At 34.1% G+C, this 22,025-nt stretch overlaps 2 protein-coding genes across 2 annotated transcripts; both read right to left on the reverse strand.

Annotated features, from left to right (window-relative positions):
• Positions 1 to 7,824: 7,824 nt before the first annotated feature.
• Positions 7,825 to 11,250, reverse strand: LOC106778825 (putative pentatricopeptide repeat-containing protein At1g77010, mitochondrial). The gene is made up of 2 exons (XM_014666822.2): positions 11,041 to 11,250; positions 7,825 to 10,926 (listed from the first exon to the last, which is right to left on the reverse strand). The coding sequence occupies exon 2, from the start codon at positions 10,476 to 10,478 to the stop codon at positions 8,442 to 8,444; it is 2,037 nt and encodes a 678-aa protein (XP_014522308.1). The 5' UTR covers positions 10,479 to 10,926; positions 11,041 to 11,250; the 3' UTR covers positions 7,825 to 8,441.
• Positions 11,251 to 18,180: 6,930 nt separating this feature from the next.
• On the reverse strand, positions 18,181 to 21,329 carry LOC106778826 (pentatricopeptide repeat-containing protein At3g26540). The gene has a single exon (XM_014666823.2). It carries the CDS (start codon positions 21,282 to 21,284, stop codon positions 19,203 to 19,205), a length of 2,082 nt encoding a protein of 693 aa, XP_014522309.1. The 5' UTR covers positions 21,285 to 21,329; the 3' UTR covers positions 18,181 to 19,202.
• Between the last annotated feature and the right edge of the window lie 696 nt (positions 21,330 to 22,025).

The raw sequence follows: 22,025 nt of genomic DNA on the forward strand, positions 1-22,025 counted from the left end.
TGGATAATAATGTTCTTTAACGAAATCATGCACATAAGAAACAATTTTCAATACTTCAACCTACTTCATTCATTTCAAGAAACCATAAACAAAGTTTTATTGAAATATAAAAATAACAAAACTTGAACAGAAATTGTTGTTGTGTAGTTTGGTTCACACCGATATTGGGTGGTTAATATTACAACTACATCCATTAATGTGAACTTCTACTGCAATATCATGGCCATGGTGTTGAACCTCGAAGACAAGAATGTCTTCTTCCTTCAAGCGATATTCACTGCAAAAGTCTTTCCAACCTTTTCCAAACTTTGTTGAATTCCGAGTATGTGAAACCAAAACCTTGCACCTAATGCCATCCTTATGACCAAGCAGCACAACCTCTGTGAAGTCGTTGTTCCTAATTACATTACCAAAAGTGGTACACAAGTCCTGATAAACAACAAATATGAAGTGAATGTCATTGCGATAGTACATTATGATGACAAATAATTCGGTAAACTTGAACAATTGCATACGTACCAAATGACTTCCTTCACATTGTGATTTAGTCAATTTTACAGCGAACAATGAGGACTCAGGATCATAAGTAGACTGATGAAAAATATTCTCTACTACTCTCGGTGCAAGTACCAAAATAAATTATGTTGAAATGGTTGTTACCCAAATATTGGAAGGTGATGTGGGCATCATTAAGCCTTTCATGGTATATTTCTTTCACTACAGACCATCCATTTGTAATTCTAGGATGTAACGTGTTCATGTTATAGGTAACGAAGTGCGTGTGACCATGATTGTCCAGCAACGTCCAAGTGCAAAACAATACGAAGGCGCCACTACAAAACAATAACATAACATACATTACATACTAACCTTCACATGTTGTACATCACCCAAACGAATAAAACATAAAATTGTATCTTACACTTGGTTTTCTTGAACCCATTGGACCTTCAGAGATAACAATGCCCAAGAAAAAGTTAGGTTTCGCTAAAGAAAAAATACCTCTCTTTTGGATATTTGGTTACAGTAAGTTCATTGTTGCACTTCAAAAATAACAAAACACCAACAACAACAATGGTATAGGGCAAGCTTCTTCACTGCAAACCAAGAAGGCCCGATACACCGCCAACAACCCACACAACGACATTGATGATGCGAGAACGAGAACAACCATTGACACCGACAACGCCTATGGAGAACGACAAAACGAGAGCAGGAGAAAACGATTTGGGGGCTGCGAAAGTGATGATGATGGAGATTACCGTCGGAGAAAAATTGAGGAAAAAGTTAAAATGAAACTATGAAAGAGGACGCCAAGATAAATTTCATTATTTTCACATTTCCAATTTTGTCACTCACTTCTTTTGCAAAAATCATTTCTTTTTTAAATAATCCCAGCCAATCGTATTTTGACAACTGGCCGTTGTCAAAACCGTGTCAAAACACGGTGTCAACATATCATTTTGCTTTACAATAATTCTACTCTATGATGACCTGATTTTTTTTTTTTAATTTATGAAATTTGTATATTAAGAATTTTTAAAGTTTTTTCTTTAAATTTTCAAATTATGTGTAGTATATATTAGGAAGTGATAGAAATTAATTTATTTTTTTTATTTCTTTTATAAAATATAATATATAATGTTAATAAATAATAAAATGTAAAATCAAATATAATAAATAATAAAAACATTCATTAAGATAATTTTTAATTATCTTGAGTTTTTCATATATTGTATTTATTTTTTACTTTCACTTATTTTCTTTTTGTTTCTGAAAAAAAAAAGTTAGATAAACTCGTTATTTTTGCTTTTATGTTTTTTTTTTCATTTTTGAAGAAAAAAATTGAAATATTAGTTTAATAGTTATTAGTATTTTTATTTTATGAGCCTTTGTATATTCTTATAAATATAGAAGAAGAAAAATGCACTATGTGTTTTTTTAGAATCAGTTTTTAATTATGGCTTGATAGAGTTTTCTTTTAGTAATTACGATTCTAAATTTTCGATTAGATTATGATCATTTTTTTTTTAATTTTAAACTTCAAAAATATAGGTATATGAATGAAGAGTAGAAAAATAAATTCATTTTTCAAAAATAATTAAAGAAAAAAGATGAAAATAAGATAATTTTTTTTTTTTACATTTTCTGAAACATCATACTAATAATCTAATTGTTTAATAAGAGAAACAATTTTTAAAAGGTTTAAAGAATGACATGCAAGGAGTTTGATATTAATTTCTTAGAACATGATAAAAACTAGGCATAATATAACAAGCTAATCCTAAAACAGCAACCGGAGTTCTATCTACACTAGTTTCTACAAGTTTCAAACAATCAAACTAAAACTAAAAACAAATAAAACTAACGAAAACTATACAAAATTCTAAATTTAACATGGGCAAACCTAAGAAATGAAAAAATAGCATACTAGCTAAGTAGAAAAAAAAAACTAAAAAAGAAAAGTAAAATGCAAGACAATTGTTTAAACAAGTTTTGGATGGTAAAAGAGAGTTAAAAATAAAACCAAAAGTTACATATCTATAAAAACTCATCAGTGAAAGTCTAAAAATGTGTTAAAACTAATAAAAATAAACTAAAAGTATGCAATTAATTTAATGTCTACTACTAACACTATCAAAATAGTAAAATAACTATATCAACAAATTCTAATTCATCAAACTAACTTACAATTATCATTATTTACTCAAAATAACTAAAGATGCAAAATATGACTATATAAATCTAGAAAAAAATTTAAATCAACACAACAAAACAACGAAAAAAAGTAAAGAAAAACTCTAAGCTAAACTCAAAATAACAGAAGAGATTCTACTAAAACCAATTCTTACAACTTTAAAGTATTAAAATAAAACTAAAACCAAGATTAATTACTAAAAACTATAAAAGAACCAAAATCTAGCATGTGCATTGACAAAGAAAAAACTAGCTCTTAAAATTGAACTCCACAAACTGTGGATTTTTGAAATCAAACTAATAAATTTATTGCACTCAAATTATAGATAATTAAATTAAGAATACATTGCAAAAATAATCAACTCAATAGGATAATTATGGAAAAAGTTATAGACAAAACAAGAAGAGATTAAATCTATTAGCATTTAAGTTGTGTTCACATTCAAGCATTTACTGTTAAGACAAAATTGAGAAGATGGATTTGAACTGATGGTTGGTGTTCACATGCAACGATTTGGAAAGAAAAACGATGATGGATTACCGGGATTGCTCCCTAGTATAATCTCCCTTGTATGAAGAGACTTACGAAGAATGAATACAAATTTATTTAAATACCCTTTGTTTAACTTTTGTTTTCAGTGATTTCATTAACTAAATAATTTATGACTTTTGTTAGAAAAGAATGATTTATCGCATTTGCAATAATTTATGATTTTTGCTTACATAAATATTTAATATTAAAATATTTAATTTTTATTTGTATACCAAATAAATGGTATTTTTTTTCTATTACAATAATTAATTTTTTTTCAAAACTATTCATTGACATTTAAAAGAATCCAACTAATCCAAATAATAATAATAATAATAATAATAATAATAATAATAATAATAATAATAATAATAATAATAACACATTTTTTTCATGTTAAAAATTAATTTTTATTTTTTTCTCTTCTTAAAATATTTTTTACAATTATATATAATATTACCATTATAATTTTATATTACTTTTACTACTAAGGATATTTTAGTAATCTTTAATTTTTATCCATTAAACAATTTTTTTATCTGTCACATTAGTACAATCTTACACTAATTTTCACAAACTTTACTTCCAAATCCACTCTCACTCGCCTCTAAATTCACTCAAATAAACAACAAACAATTTACTCTCAAATCCATCCACTCACTCTCCCCCAAATCCTTCCTCCAAAGTAAACACACCCTTAAAATCTAATTATTTTCTATGATTATACAAAATTAAAATATCAAGTTAAGCTAGAAATATCAATACTAAAACACTAAAAGAAAATGGAAAGGAAACTACTTATACAAGTTCTAAAAGGTATATAAGTGCCGAAAAATTGAATACAACTAAAAACAACAACCAATCTAAAAATTCAACTATGCAAATAAAGAAATATCCTTCCTACTAAACAAAATAATGCAAAGTCAGATCATTAAGGCTTTGTTCTCTTGAATGGATTTGGGGGAGAGTGATTGAATGGATTTGAGAGATTTGAAGATAAATTTTTTTGTTGTTTATTTGAGTGGATTTGGAGGTAAGTGAGAGTAGATTTGGAAGTAAACTTTTTTAATTTGTCACATAAATCAAATCCTACACTAATTCTCACAAACTTTACTTTCAAATCCACTTTCACTTACCTTCAAATCCACTCAAATAAATAACAAAAAAAATTACCTTCAAATCCTCTCAAATTCATTCAATCACTCTTCCCCAAATCCATTCAAGTGAACAAGGCATAACTAACTGTTCAGATGGAACCTAATTCAGTAAAATAAAAAATTTAGTTAAAATCTTTAATGAAAAGTAAAAATAGAACCAATATACAGCTTTAATAGAATAGTCTTTAAATCTTGAACCTCAATGTTGTCTCTTTAGTGAATTTGTATTAGCAAAAGCATAAATTAAAACCAAAATTGGTTAGAATCATTAGGTATTAATCTATATGAGTAAAACAAAAACAGAACAATGTTAGAAGATTAAGTGCAAGAATTAGTAAAAGTAGTTAAAGTTGTTAGTCAAAACTAATTAGGACAACAAGAATCAACACTAGGTAATCAATTTACCAATCTAAAACAACATTATTGCACATACTATACTTTCTAGACACTTAAAAGAACAAAAGAATGTCTTGAACAAGTCATCAATAGAAAAATAAAATTCAAAACAAGACTTAACTATTTAGAATAACAAGAAAAACTATAACTAGCAACCAACATAATGAAAAAAACTACAATAACTAATAAACTCAATCTAAAAAAAAGTTTGAATCAATAAAAGAAAACTAAGAAAAGAGTTAATAACTAAAAACAACAAAACATTATAAATTTCACTCTTAAAACCTATAAAACTACACTATACCATAACAAGCACAATCCTTACTACATAACAATTAAATTTACAACTAGAATTAGTAATGAAATCTGTCAGCAACATTAAATCAATGAAGGAAAGTAAGGAATCAAACCAAATAGAAAGAAATCAGAATTAAAAAGGTAAAAGCAAAATTAGAAAAAAAAAACATATGAAAACCTCGAATGAATTTATAGGAAAACATTACAAGGGGATTGAATATTGTTATGGAAAAACCTTTTTGAAGATGGACGTTTAACAACCTTGGTGATGATTAGCCGATCTACATATGTTGCTAAACGCTTGATTTATAAGACATTGTTTAAACCACAACGTTCTGAGATAGAGTGTTTTTCAAGTGTTTAGCAAAACTACTGCAGCGTTTAAGAAAGACAACTCTTAAGGAAAATAACGTCTGATGACAAGAGCGTTTATCAATGGTTAACTTCGTAAGCAACTGCACTGTTTATAAATACGGTGTTTTATAAAGCTAAAACAATAAACAAACAATTATTTTATAGTAGTTCACTCAACTAATTTACATTCAGTTTTCCTCTAAGATCTCTTAAAGGGTTTTACTGTAATCTCAACAAGATTATAACTGAGTATTAGCATCACTCCTGGTTACACTAGTCAATCTTGGTACCACCTGTTATGCTAACTATAACTGAATATTAGACACCCATCTTAGCAATCCTAGTAACACCTGTTACACTAACTAGTTTAAGTATTCTAAACCACTTTTGGTTCCCCTATAGTAAATCTTGGTAACACCTATTATGCTGACTAGTTTAAGTATTCTAAATCAATCCTGGTTTCCCTAGTCAATCCTACTAACACCTGTTACGCTGACTAGTCTGAGTTTACTCACTCCTAGTTTCCCCTAGACAATTGTCTAGTAGGCGCTTAGCTCAATTGAGCTAACCACCAAATGTTTGAATTCTCTTCATAATATATAATCAATCATATTATTTACAAGTCTTAGATGATAACTCTCACAAAGAGGATGTGTTTACCATACAACTCAATCTAATTGACCTTGTAGAAATTTCTCTTCTTAGAGATGTAGTTTATGACTCTATAAAGCTTGAGAGTGTATTCTCAGAATGAGTGTGAGTTTCGCTTTTTAGATGATCTTTTCGTATTTGTGTGTTTATCCTTCTTGATCTTCTTTCCAAGGGATCTTCTACTTATAGGCTTCATGGAAAAATATTCATTAGACAATGTTTGTCTTCAATCTTCATATCTTTATAGCCTTTTCATAGGTAGCAGCCATAAGTTGAAGTCAACATATCAGAGCAAACATGCTTTTTGCAGTACTTTAACCAAAGTAGGTTGTACGAAATCTTCAGCACGACTTTTGATGGAGAGAACATTCCATGAATGTCTTCTTTGTTTCTAGTGTCCACTTCTGACATGTTCATGATGGAAGATGTGGATATGTACAATAGGTATCTGCACTTAGTAGAGTAAAGATGTATGCTGGAATATATATCCTTTTTCTTATTACTTTTGTTGTTTGAAACGTTGTGCATTTTATGTTTTGCATTGCGTGTTAAAAACAACTTGGTGCTTGTCAATTTTTCTATGCATGTAGATTGTTTAAGCACTTTTGAAAAAATACCAAGTATTGATTCATAAATATTTCATCGTTGGGGTGAAAACATCGTTTATTATAAGGTATCGTTAAACCTTTTAAAGGCATTTGCTAACCGCTCATCATTTAGGGATCTTTGTTTAGTACAAGAGCACATTTAGGAAAGTGTTGTTCAACCCATTGTTTTTGAAGCATTGTTTATAACTTCAACGCATTTACCAAAAACATCATGTAGTGTATTATTTTATTGTTTAGTAAGGTATAGTAAGAATACCTTTAACAAAAATATCATATAGCATATTGATGTGTTTACTAAAATATAGTCTAATGTTGTGACCCTTTCATAATAAATCATGATTTAGTAATAGCACGTTTACTGTCAATAGAATCATTTGGTCCTAATACGTTTCCTGAAACTTTTCTTTGTTTATTCAAAAGTCATAACACTTATTTCATAAGATGTCTTTTATACAATGATATTGTACGCCTCTAACCCTTTTCAACCAAAACAGATATTATTTTCACAAGGTATTATTTTGTCAAATATTCATTTCATTTGTCGTTGTTTATTAAATTTCAAAACATGTAACAAGATCGTTTATAAGACAATACCATCTAACATGGAACATTTAACAGCAAACTCAAACCACAAGAAAACTATCTAAATTTTAAAACAGCAAAAAGAAACTAATCTCAATATTAGCAACTCAAGGCAGTAAAAGAAAACTATAAAACCTATGTGAACTGGAAAACTGAACCTAGAGGTTAAGCATAATTAACTAAGGAACTATAACTAACTAAGCAATTAGGAAACTGAAAAATTAAAACTGGAACACAAATGAAATAACTATAGAAACAAACTAATCCAGTTTAGACTACTAAAGGAAAGCTGGAACAGAATTTTAATACTAAAAGAAACCAATCAAAATTTAAAACAGTGAACTACACTATCCTAAACTTTATGGGTTTATTTATACATTTAATTTCGGTTTGATTTACTTACATAAAATTTTCTTTAAAACTATTCATCTTCTTTCTTCAATTTAAAAAATAGTCATTTTTGGACTTCAACATGGATCATTTAAGCCAACTAATAAATTAGATATTTCTCAATAAAAATAAGTAAGCATGTGAAACATGGACATAGAAATTCAGTCTGGTTAATTGTGAGCTTCATTGGAGCAATGCAGAGAGGACCAATTTACACATCTAAGTCCAAAACCAATAGCAAAGGAAAGGAGTGTAGAGTCATTCGTATTTGGAGGGAATGGTAGGGTCGGGGAATTATTGGGATAAAAATCCTTTTCCTCTTACTTAACATCCCAAAACGTTTGCCTTATGATAAATAGCACTACAGCACCAACGCAATCTCAACATTTGCATAATTCCAAATATTCCCAGTCTGCCATAATAGAGACTTTGTTCCAGTCAGCTATAAACCTGTGATAATTTGCAACAATCTGCACAACTGGGTAAAATGTGACATTTCATAAACCATTTTTTGCTGCCAATAGTCCAACACTCATAGTGTCATGTATTCTGGGTAAAAACATTGTGCTTCAGTCTCCTACTATACACCCACAACACTTTTAGCAAGAAACGGACTTAATCCAACTTCTGCTACATACTTTTAAGCTGCTCGTTGAATCAGTCTCTTGAAAACAGCAAGTCAGCTGAAAATAAGCCAAAAAAATTTGGAGGTCCAGAATTATCCTCTTAAGATTGGTAAATATTCTGGAAACTACAAAGGTCAGCAGATTTTCTCATTCAGCAATCTGCCCAACTGCAACCAGGAATCTTCTGAACACGCTTGTCTCTCATCAGTTCTCTTACTAGTGCTGACCCTTCCCAATCCCCAGAAGATGCAAGTATGTTAGACAATTGTATATAAGCACCTGCATTTTCAGGATCAAGCTGAATGATTTGCTCTGCAGCCGTCTTGCCAATAATCTTGTTTCCATGAGCAATGCAGCCTCTCAATACTGACAACCACATGTTTGCATCAGCCTGAAAAGGCATCTCTTCCATAAGATCCATTGCTTCCTCGAAGCATCCTGCTCGAGCAAAAAGATCAACCATGCAAGAGTAATGTTCACTCCCTGGATCTATATAATAGTTATGTTTCATAGTGTGGAACAGATATCTTCCTTCTTCAACCAGACCACAATGATCACAGGCTGAAAGAACTCCAGTAAAAGTAATGGCAGAAGGTCTGAAACCACAATACCTCATTTCGCTAAAGAGTGTCAATGCTTCATTTCCACATCCATTTGCGGCATACCCCATCAACATTGTGTTCCACGAGACTTCATCAGTTTTTACCATTCCATCAAAAACTTTACGCCCTATCTTAACAAAACCACATTTACAATAAAAATCAACAAGGGAGGTAGAAATAATCTCGTCGGAGTCAAGTCCAATGGTAATAGCTTTACCGAAGACCTGCTCACCAAGTTCAAGGGATGATTTGCTGCCACAAGCACTGATAACACTAGCAAAACTAAACTTGTCCGTTTTTAAGTCCAGTTTATTCATCTGACAAAAAACATCCAATGCTTCACTTGGAGACGCATTCTGGGTTAAGCCAACTAGGATTGAATTCCATGAAATTAAGGTTTTAGTAGGCATCGTATTGAAAATCCATTTGGCTTCTTCTATCCTTCCACAATTGGAATACACGGTGATCATAGTATTAAGTAAAATGGTATCATAAGCTTTGAGCTCACTAAACAACTTGCAAGCTTCACAAGGGCTTTGACATTTGGAGTACGCATCAAGCAGAGCACTAGCAACCACTACATCATGAGTCGCCCCAGCTTTACAACCGTAGGCATGCATTTGCCTAACAAGTTCTACAACGAGTATACCACTGCCTGCACTCAAAACATTAGCAACAGTAGACACGTCTCCCCTCACACCATTCCTAAGCATTGCCAAGAAAAGATTCACTGCTTCCGTCTCCTCGCCGTTGGAGACGTAACCCGAAATAATCGAATTCCACAGCACAACACAGGGATCAACCTTACTGTCAAAAACCCTTCTCGCCTCCCTCATTCTGCCAGCGTTTGCATAACCAAATATCAAAGCTGACAAGGAGAAATCATCCACTTCCCTCACGAAACTCATAACGCGAGCAGCACCATCCAAATCACCACACTTGCCATACAAGTTAATCAGCGAGCTGCACAAAACCCTGTCTAGCTCCAACCCAAGACCATCGACGAAAACACGTGCGTGGACTTGTTTCCCACAGTTGAGAGCCAACAATTCAGCACAAGCCCCGAGAACGGTGGCCAGCACAAAAGCATCACGGTATATTATTTGTGCAGGGTCAGAGTTCATGCTCATGAACAGCAAAAGTGCTTTACCAGGATGCCCATATCGGGAATAACTATGAATTAAGGAATTCCAGACAAGGTGGTTCTTTGAGGGCATTGCATTGAAAAGAGAGTGCGCTAGTTGGAGGTGTCCGGACTTGGCGAATGAGCAAACGACCATGTTCCATGAGAAGTGGGTCTTGTGAGGCATGGCATTGAACAAGTGGAGGGCACTTTGGGTGTGGCCTGAGTTAAGGTGGGCTTGGACGAGGGTGTTCCAGGAGAAAGGGTTTGTGTTGGGCATTTCGTCAAACAAGCGGGACGCATCACGGAAAAAACCGCAGCGAGTATATAGTTGAAGAAGACGGTTTGCGACGGTGACGGAGTAATTCAGAATGCCGGATTTAAGGAATGCCACGTGGAGTTGCCTCCCTTCACGAACGGAGGAGCAGGACTGAAAGGTACGTGCCAAAACTTGCAATTCCATACCATTCTATTTACTTTCTTTGCGTAGGAATGGGTTTAACTGGGATACTACGGCGCGCCCTCTGCTGCAGACGCGGAGAAGGAGGAGGAGGAGCCGTGCAAGGTTCGCCTCGAAGAAGGAACCCCCAATGGGATTCGAGTGGCGGCCACGCCGAACTCGTTGACGCCGATGTTGGTGCCTCGCCGTGCGAAGACTGGTGGAAATTGTTTCAAAAGTGGGAATTATGGGGAGAAAGGTCTGCAGAGGATTTCGTATTGAGTGAGTAAAGTGAAAATAGTGTTGAGGCATGACACTGTCTGGACCGAGGGAGAAATTCTTCTACTTTTGGAATCTGTTTTGAAGCATGGGGATGACTGGGAACTTATTTCTCGAAGTGTTCAAACCAAGACTATACTTGATTGTATCTCAAAACTAATTGAGCTTCCTTTTGGAGAGCTCGTGTTTGACCCTGCTCACAGAAATGTAAACGTTAGTAGTGCTAATGGCATCGTGGTTAACAATGCAAAACAAGTTCCATCATCTCCATCCGACTAGCAAGAAATTTCAAAAACAAAGGACCTACCTCCTAAGCTTACAAATGAAAATGAGCAGAACGGAAATGCTGTGAAGAGAAGTCCTTCAAAAAGACAGCATATTAATCCCGTGTCAGATTCCAGTGCTTCAATAATGAACCAGGTAGTCTTGAATTTCATGTCCTTTTGTTATTTTTCTAATCTGTTGCATTCCCTTTTTGTTGACTCGCTGTGGCGTTATCTTATGTGTAACATTTTTTAATTTTGTGAAAGGCTCATATGGGTAATGATACTTTGACACTTTTATTTGACAAATTTTTTACACCATCCAGTTAGAAAAGATTAAAAGAAAAAATAAATGACATGGAAATGCAAAGGTTTGGGGTTGTAGGATTTTAAGTTCGCGGGTTTCATTTTAGGGATTTCAAAAATTGGAAATTTAATTTCCTAAAGAGAAGAAAAGAGAGAGAATCCACGAGAGAGAATGTTCTCCTACCCATAACCGCTACCTTCACCGGAGCTGTCTCTGCTGTCACTTGGGCCTAACTTTATGTCGTTTCGAAGCATTGTTCCTTTCGCTATTTCAAATCATTGTTCAACACCAAAACCACCATTGACATGAGTTTTGAAGCTTCCCGTTGTTCGTTTCGCTGCAAGCGCCGTTTGAAATCATCGTAGTAGGCGAAAAACACCATTGAAAACGAAAAGCATTGTTTGTAAGTATCCCTAGTTTGTTTTGGTATTTCTTTCTTATTGTTATGTTATTTTGACTTGTTTTAAATATTTGATTTTTTTTATCCTTTTGGATTGTTCTGTTTTTTGGGTACAAAGTTACAATTTTTATACACGCAAAATAATTTTTGGAGATTTATGGTTATTGTTAGATTATTTTGACATATCTTTCACAATTTTTGGGATCACAATGCTGATTGTAACCATGGGAGGATCTCTTTCTTGGTGAAAGAATTGGTATAGGTAATATACATGATTTGCATTTATTTTCTTCTTGAAACTGTTAATTATATTTACTAAAAATAGGACATTGCTCTGATTTATTATTTAATTTAGTGAGACTCCCAATTGATGCAAATCAATTACTAATCTAGCATTAATCTTCACNCTATTTTTAAATTATATTTACTAAAAATAGGACATTACNCTGATTTACTATTTAATTTAGTGAGACTCCCAATTGATGCAAATCAATTACTAATCTAGCATTAATCTTCCCTATTTTTAAATGGATTATTTTATTTTTATTTCTATTTGTGCAAGCATGGTTATGTCAAGCTTTATTAACTCTTCAATATTTTGTATTTTTTACATGCACTATACCATTTTATATGTGATAGTTGGGGAGACTGGTAGTGTTCTTTAAGTATTCCACTTGTTTCTGAAAATTTTTCAATATATATGTTCATACTTTCTTTCTAATAGGTTCATACGGTGAGGTATACCATGCAAACATGAATGGCCCGACACGATGAGTTCTTTAATTCCTTTTCATATTTGCTGGAAATATTATTGTTATTGATTGAATTGGAAAATTCTTATATTGTCATGTTCTTAATTATGGTTATTCTATACTTCTATTTGCATGATTCAGAAATAGTTGTTGTGTTTTTGGACAACACTCTTGACTACAAGGATAATGTCAAAGATAGGGGAATGCCATGATGGACTAAGTTCAGAGCATTTAAAGGAGACAATCGAAATGAAGAGTTTTACATTCTCCCTTTCAACCTCAACTGTTTCTTCCCTCCATCCTAAGACTAAAGAGGGAAAAACATGTATTTTCTGAAAGTAGAAGTGGTTCTTGCACTTTCGGGTTATTTATTTTTAGTATAATTGAATTGTGTTAGTTAAGTTCAGTTTTTTTCATATTAATACAAGAGAAACTTTATTTGTTCATTCATTCTTTCACACATTTCTCGTTACTCTCTGAAATTTAGTTATTATCAAGTAATTATTATACATGGAAAAATATGTCACAATATTATTATCAGAATATTAATAACAAAGGTTAAGTGATATAGTCTTTTCTTTAAGTAAAAGAAAAAATAATGTGAAGTTGTAGAAAAGTTGAGTAAGAGAGTATGAATTTGGTTTGGGAGATTTGACACATAATACTTAGGTTCTACATTTTGAATTATCCTATTTGGTCGACTACTGTTTGGTACCACATTGAGATAACACTACAAAAGTTTATGTAATGTATTTTTAATTAATTTTTTACTTCATTTCTTTTATGCTCTCATGGTGTTTCCTTCCTTTCACGGCGAGAGTAGTCCAATGTGGACATAACCTGATGAATCCATTTTCACAGCTAGAAAAGATTATACAGTTTTCAGGGGAGAATCTGCAATTGTCCAGCAAATAAGGAGCAGTGCAACAAGGACATGCAATATTTTATCACTATTTAAAATTGTAATGATTAGGTTTGAATGTACATATTTTTTGTTACAAATCATCAAAAAAATGTATTCCTTACATTTATTGATAGTGAAATTTGAAGTTAAGAATGATCAATGTGTTATATTTGGTGTTCATTATGATAGGATTGAATAGAATAATGACCATTTATTGTGTAGGACGTTTGTAATGTAGTCCTCACGAAATGTATCTTATTATGTGGTTGAATGTAATTTGAACATACCAATGATGATTATGTTATTTTTTGTATTCATTATGACATGGTTCAATACAACAATGAGCATTATTTATCTATGACCTTTGTTGAGCAATGTCCAAGAGTTGTATGTCATCATATGTGTTTAAGGTGCCAGATTTAAAATGACCTCCTTGTGCAAAAACTCAGACTAAATTGCCCACATCACTTTTTAAAAAAATGTTTCCTTGGGGACTTGGATATAAATGTGTTAATAAATGACATAATCATAATTATTTAATATAATTGGTAAAAAATTAAATGTGCAGTTCAAAATAAGTCTTAGATTCAAAGATGATCTCCTCATGCAAAAACTTAGTCTAACCTACCCACTTATTTTGTCTCTGCTACCAGTTCTGTTTCTGCACCAACATTTAAAAAAAAAATGTTTCCTTGAGGATGGACTTGGATATAAATGTGTTAATAAATGACAGATAATCATTATTATTTAATAAAATTGGTAAAAAATTAAATGTTCAGTTCAAAATAAGTGTCAAATTCAAAGATGACCTCCTCGTGCAAAAACTTAGTCTAAATTATCCACTTAGTTGGCATTTGCTCCGAGGTCTGTTTCTGCATATTGAGTTTTAAAAGGAATTGTTACTTGGCCATGTAAATTCATATACTTGTGATCATCAATGGTTGAACAACACTTCTATATCCAATAAGTCTTAAAAGAAAGTTGGTTCAATTACAAATCAAGGTTATTTTCATAGTTAACCCTTGTGTTCAGAAACTTTGCCTGAACTATCCACTTATTTGGCCTCTACTTCCAGGTCTGATTCTACACATTGAGTTTTAAAAGGAATTGTTCCTTGGCCATGGAGATCCATATACTTGTGATCATCAATGGCTGAACAACACTTCTATATCCAATAAGTCTTAAAAAAAATTGGTTCAATTAAAAATCAAGGCAATTTTCATGGTCAATGGTGGTGCTTCCGATGAACGATGGGAAGTCACTCGAACTCCAAAACCTCTTCACAGGACACTGTTTTCGGTGGCTGGGCACGTTCCAATCGGCGGTACTGCAGCAGAATGTCCTCTGGTTAACGTTGAATAACACATGTTTGCAAGTGATGGTAAAAACTTCGTTGAGCTCTTCTCGCTGGCCTAGGGTGCTTCTCTCTCTAGGGTTTTCAATCCCAAATGTGGAAATGAGATTTTGATTTGAAAAACTGAAACGCACCCTGAAACCCCTCTCCCCACTAATTTCCATGTCATTTCGTTCTTTTTCTTTATTTCATAGATGGACCAATACGAAAACGACACTTGGTAGTGTCAAAAGTTTGTCACTTTTTGGGTGTCAAAGTATCATTACCCAAAAAAAGGTGCATATTGGTTGTAATATTTGATATTTATTTTAAATAAAGTTGCTTTTGAATCAGTTATTGCTTTCACCTCCTTTAGTATGACCATGGATTTTATATGTATTGAATTAGGTGGGACTGATCTCTAACGTGGTTGACCCTCGTATCACAGCTGCTGCAGCTGAGGCTGCTGTTTCAGCTCTTTGTGTCCAAGGGAGATATTTGACGTTGAAGAAGATTCAGCAAGGTCTGCCCGAAACCTTAGTTTATTTTCATTAATGACGTTTTGCTGACTAGTAAATTGTCATACTTGTTATTATCTGTGTCAGAGATCTTGAGGGAGAAGGTGGTATCTTGATATTCTTTTGACAATCCTATAACTTCAACTTCATTTTTTGCATACATTTGCATCCCCCAAATTTATTTACTTTCCTAGACATGTGAAACGAAAGAACTTTGGCTCCTCCGATGCAAGTTCTATAAATAATGATAATTGTGATACTTGTCCATTATTTTTCTTCATAACCTTTGCTGTTTTCCATGGTATATTTCTCAATACATACAATACCAGATTAATTTGTCAGTAAAGTAAAGTTGTGCAATCAGGTGGGCATTGTATTTAGGAAAGGGCAATGGTTACTCAATGGTGAGTTCATGTTCCTTGTCAGATGAAAGTTATAAGGATTTGGATGGGATTTACGTGGGATTATGATGCTTCACTTAGAGCTTGAGCTATGAGAGATTTTCAATTGATTAGGATCATCTGCTAATTTCTCAATTTAATGGTCTCAAGTTTTTGGACGATAAAATTGTCTCCCTATATCCAGGTAGGAAACACTTCATATTTGATAGGTAACCCATTTTAGGGCAAGGATTCTTACTTAACATGAGCCATAGAGAAAAGGATAATGATATTTTGACAACATTTTTTGACAATTTTTTTTATAACGGAACACGTGTCATCATTTTATTGGTCTATTTGAATTTATGTTTAAAAAAATATTAAAAACAGATCAATCACAAGCTGTCACGTATGCGTTGTTAAAACATTGTTAAAAAAATGTTGTTAAAGTTATTTTTTCCTTGAGAAAAAGGGAATATGTATAGGGCTGCTTAAAAAAAATAAAGGTTTAATGCATCATTTGGTCCCTACTTTTATAGGTTTGGTTCAAAATAATCATACCTTTTAAAAAAGTTCAATAACGTCCCATATTTCGTTAAAAAATGTTCATTTTGGTCCTTTTTGCTGACACCGTTAAAAATCTAACGATGCAAATGCCATTGTGGCCAAACCTGTGTGAACTGTAAAGTTTTATAAATATATGACACATTTGAAGATTGTACTGTGTAAATATTTTGAAAAAATGAAATTGACATGGCATACCCAAACCTACCTCACTGCCATGGCAGTGTGCGTTCTTCCTCCCCGTCGCCGTCATTGAGGATACCCAGCTAGTGGCTCCACCGCACCCTTGGGTCTCGCCAGATTCCCTCCATTACCCACCGGGATCGGTGCGGTTCCTCACTGGTCACCGTCCGACAATGGTGACAACGACGTGATGAACTCTTTGAGTTATTTAACGAATATTCTCACTTTGAAGGTTTACGACGTAACAATTGAGTCCACATCTGCAATTAGCGTCAAAGCTTTGTGGGAAACTCGAGTTAAGGTTTAGCCCAAAAGATAGGATTAACAACCAGTAAGTTCCCACCACCTTTGTTTCATCTAGTTTATATCAATTTTTGATTTTAACGTGCAATGGGTGTTTAAGTGCTTCATTACCTACCTAATATTGTTAAAAAAATTAGAGTTTTAACTTCCGAAAATTCTTAAGCTAAGGCCATCATAAAAAAAAAGTCCAGAAATTTTCTGAAATAGAGATAAACTTTGGAAAGTGTAAAAACTCCAATAGCTATGTTTGTTTCAGAGGAGGCGTGTGACTAAAAAATGACAGAATTAACAAAAACACACCCTTCTACACCTGCTTGTTTGGATAAAATTATCCATAAGGACTTATTACAAGAAAAACAAATAAGAAGAAAAAATGAATCAGCTAGTGGTAACCTTAAATCAGTTTAAACAAAATGTAGTTTGTACAAATTTTCTCGAAGTCAACATAACACCACTGCACATGAAATTTCACAACATACAAAAATTTATGGCACCAAATACCAAACTAGGATGCCCTAAATCTTTGATTAAGTTTTATGTAAGCCATAAATCACAAATAGCTGCATGAACCTGCCTTCGTGTACCTCCCTTCTAATTTAATACAATACTGCAAACAAAAATTACCAAATAGTATTTACGATGAAAATAGTTGAAAACAATTTTAGATAAACTTAGAATATTTAAAATATAATTACAAATTTGGTGAGAACTTTCTAAACATAATTATATTCCAGTGAGTTTATATTATACACTTAAAATGAATATGTGAATCTCTAACTTGTTCCTCTTCTTATTTTGGTTGTGGCTGTTTTTCTCATGACAGAGAAAAAAAAAAGGTTTAGGACTTGACTTTGGATTGTATTGTAAAAAACGGTGTTACTCTTTTTCACTCTCAAGTTAAGTTTTGCAGAAGCTACTACTGCAATATACAGCTCTACAATAATGTCAATGAAAGGCTGTGAAAGAAAAAGAGGAAACGGCACAGGTTTGGTGTGGTGAGGAAAATAAAAAGAAAGAAAAGTGAGAGGGGAATGATAAAGAGGAAATGATGACCTTACGTCATCTTAATTTTTTTAAAATATTTACAGGACAATGATACATATTTATAAAATTTTACAGCTCACCCATGTTTGGCCACATGACATTTGCACCGTTAGTTTTTTAATGGCGTCAGTGAAAAGGACCGAAATGAACATTTTTAACGAAATATGGGGTTCTACTGAACTTTTTTAAAAAATAAGATCATTTTGAACCAAACCCATAAAAGTAGGAACCAAATGATGTATTAAACCAAAAATAAAATACTATAGACACGGAAGTATCAAGTTAAGAATAAATAATTCGATAAAAGAAAACTAAGAGTTAATAACTAAAAACAACAAAATTTCACTCCCAAATTTTGGAACAATACACTAGAGCATAACAGGCACAACCCTTACAACCTAGACACTAAAGCTACAAGTAGAATCAGTAATAAAACCTGTCAACAACATTAAAGCCACGAAGAAAAGTAAAGAATCAAACCAGATAGAAAGAATGATACTTATTTTTAACATTAATTGGACAGCAGAAACATTAGAAATATTACGAGGGAAGTAAAGAAAATGAGGAAAACTTCTCCCTCTTTAAATGTTGTCCGGAGACAAGAAAAAGATTGGCTCAAAAACAGAACTACCTTCGCCGCTTGGAAAGGATTATCAGAGAAGGGATTTAGTAGATTTACTTTTCATGGCTCACTCATTAGTCATTTAGTGTTTCCCAAACTCATCTGCTGAAAAGATACAGGAAACTCTCCACATTCAAGAAAAAAAAAAAAAATGAGAGGTCAGTGATAAGAGATGGGATTTATTCTCTCGTGTTATCATTTTATAGGTTGAATTATATAAGACCTACATTTCACATTAATTTCTACTAAATAACTTTCAATCTTCACTACTAATTAACTCTCACTAAAACATGAATAATTCACCATCTTAATTTTTTTTATCTTCACATGTAACCATTCAACTATTTAATAAAAAAATATAATAAAAATTATAAAGAAAATTATATTCACATCCTTAAGATCACATTATGATCATATTGAACACCCCTAAGCAAAATGGTCCTATTAAACAATTAGTTCTCAGCTTCCTGCTTTACCATCTTGCCGAGAATAATCCACCGTAAAGTTAGCAACAAACCTCCTTTCATTGGGGTAATTTTGATTGAGGTAGCAATCATACTTCAGCATGCCAACTGTCAATAACGATCCTTCACATTTCCCAGCAAATAATTTCGTTACGGTCTAGAATTTCAAATCCAGTGAAAAGCTTCCTTATGCAATTTATTCTCCAATCATTTTGCTTCAGCAAAAGTGGAGAATGTTTTGCTCACTGCAAGGGCAGAAAGTATCCATGCTCCGGCAGCACACCCATATATTAACCTGATGGTCATCAATATAGACCTTGATCAGTCATATGCCACTGCATGTATTTGCCATGTGAGTTACTGTCTTTATGACAACACCAACATCCTCTGCCCTGGCTGCTACAATGCACGCACCCTAAAGGTTGAAATTAATTAGTATTTGAATGCGTTAATTTTTTCTGTAATACATTCTCCCAATCTTGACCACTCATTTTTCTGACAAGCATCAAGAACTCTCTCCAACATAGGAAGTGTGGGCTCAATGGTCATTGTCCTCATAAAATTTTCAAGCTCATGCATGGATCCATGCCGACTGTAGAGTTCAATCATGCAGTTATAATGCTCCAGCCGAGGAAGGACATTGTATTTACTGCTCAGTGAATTGAAGCATTCAGTTCCAAAATCAACTAGGCCTTCTTCAACGCACGCCAGCAGAATGCCCTTTAAGGTCACATGATCTGGCTTGATGCCTTCTGCTTCCATCATCACAAAAAGTTCAAGCGCTTCTTTACCCCTATGATTGTGACAACATCCCAAAATTATGGTGTTCCAAATTATCACATCCCTAGAAACTGCTCCCTTCAGAACCTCAATAGCAGACTCAAGACAACGGCATTTACAGTACATGTAGACCAAAGCAGTTCTCATTATAGTATCTATCTGAAATCCATGTCTAATGATGAATCCATGAATTTGTTTACCGTGGTAAAGGGCAAAGGTATTTGCACAAGCTAACAAAAGGGTTCCAAATGTATATTTGCTTGGTTTTGTCTCCCACTGCATCTCTGAAAACATTGTTAACGCCTGTTCACTTAATTGATGATGGCCATAGCTAGCCAACAAAGCATTCCAAGAAACCCTGTCACGCCACGTACTCATCTGGTTAAACCAAATCTTGGCGCTGTTCAAGTTCCCACACTTACCATACATGTCAAGAAGGGCATTGCTAACCCTAATGTCCACGTGGAAGCCATGTCTGTAGATGTATCCGTGAATCTGTTTCCCCATTTCATGATCCGAAATACCCGCAGAAACATTTAACATTAAACCGAGTGTGACATGATCTACATGTTTAATCCCATTACGCATGAGATATACAAAATCTAACGCCTCGGACCATTCAAAGCACCGAACATATCCCGCCAACATTGCATTCCATGAAATCACATTCCGTTCAGGCATCTTATCGAAAAGCTTTCTTGCCTCCAAAGTTTTCCCACTCTTTGCATACGCCGAAACAATGGAAGTCCAAGATACCAAATCTCTCGAACCAAGCAGATCAAAAACCCGAGAACCATCCTCCAGCTTGTCACACTTGACATACATGTTCACAAGCGAACTCGAAATAACATTATCATCTTGGAGGCCCAACTTCACAACCACCCCATGAATCTGCATACCCTCCTGGAGTGCAGATAAGCTTGAACACGCAACCAGAGCATTAGAGAAAGTAAAATTCATCGGCTGAACCGCCGTGGAAAACATCCTCGAGAACATGAAAACCGCTTCCCTTGCGTCACCAGCATCAAGATAACGCCTCACGATCACATTCCAAGTGACAGCATTAGGCTGCGAAATTTCATGAAACATCCTGCGAGCATCAATCATAACCCCGCACTTGGCATACACATCAACAAGTGAACTCCCGAGAATCACATTGCCACAAAAGCCAAACTTTGTGACCAGCCCATGAACCTGCTTTGAAAGAAGAAGCTGAGAAACCGCGCCACAAGAAGCAAGAACGCTTGCAAAAGTAACCTCCGAGGGGCAAACGCCGGACCTAGTCATACACAGGAACAAGGAAAAAGCCTGGTTTGGGAAACCCAATTGGGAGTAAGCAGTAATGAGGGCGTTCCAAGTGCCGCCATCTCGTCTGCGCATTTCATTGAACAGTTCGTGGGCGTCCCGGAGACAGTGGCATTTGGCGTATGATTCGATGGCGCGGTTTAGGAGGAAGATGGGGGGATTTCGGGAGTAAGTGAGCAAGTGGGACTCGACCTTGCGAGCCTCGACAATGGCGCCGTAGGAGGAACATAGGCGAAAGAAGAGAGCATAGAAAGAGTACGGGAAGGGTTCTGGGAAGGCGAAGAGAACGGATGTAGCTTTTCGGATACGACCCGCTTTGAGGTAAGTGAGGATCGTTTGAATCACTGCGTTGGTTTGGGGTGGTTGCCGTGGCTTCAGGTTTTCCTCGCGGAGGAGCTGTTTCAGTATAGAAGCGGCACTCACGGCCATGCAATACGATTATCCCTCACAGCGTTATTCGCTCTTCTCTGTATTTATTGGGAATGGGCTTCACTGGGATACTTTTTGCACCACCCAAATGCTTGGGCCCAAAACATTATTTAAATGAAGGTTTAATAGGTTCGGAGGTCCCTATATTTGGGGGTTTGTTTCAATTAGGTCCTCCAATTTTGAAAGTGATCAATTAGTTCCCTAATTTTGTCAATTTGAATCAATAAAAGTCTTTCCGTTGAATGCAGTTAACGCCGTAAAGTTTTTGAACATGTGGCATGCTGACGCTTCCAGGTGTTACCGTTTCAAGTGCATAGCGATGCCATCTGTAAGCGTCAAAGTGCTACATGTTCAAAAACTTCATGGCGTTAACTGCATTCAATGGAAAGGTTTTTATTGATTCAAATTGACAAAATTAGGAACCTAATTGGTCACTTCAAAAATGGAAAGATCCAATTGAAACAAACTTCCAAATATAGGAACATCCGAACCTATTAAACCTTAAATGAATGACAACCAAGAAGAAATTAAAATAATTCCACAGAATTTGGCCACAGCAGTCTTCGCGCCACTCGTGGGGATTTTAATTTGTCTCTTTTTGTGGCTTCAGCTTATAAAAAGTATGAATAAAGACGTTTTTGACTTTATAATAGGCTTCTAGATGAGCTGCATCATTTTCTCTAGAACTTTTATTTGTTTAGTATTATTTAGGTGCTAGATTTCTTGGTGCTTGTTTGGTTA

The sequence above is a fragment of the Vigna radiata genome, unplaced genomic scaffold (assembly GCF_000741045.1).
Source record: "Vigna radiata var. radiata cultivar VC1973A unplaced genomic scaffold, Vradiata_ver6 scaffold_184, whole genome shotgun sequence".
NCBI classification, from domain to species: domain Eukaryota; kingdom Viridiplantae; phylum Streptophyta; class Magnoliopsida; order Fabales; family Fabaceae; genus Vigna; species Vigna radiata.

Bases quoted from the DNA above. Each gene is read 5' to 3' on its own strand.
- LOC106778825 (XM_014666822.2), bottom strand. From the start codon at position 10,478: ATGGAATTGCAAGTTTTGGCACGTACCTTTCAGTCCTGCTCCTCCGTT.
- LOC106778826 (XM_014666823.2), bottom strand. From the start codon at position 21,284: ATGGCCGTGAGTGCCGCTTCTATACTGAAACAGCTCCTCCGCGAGGAA.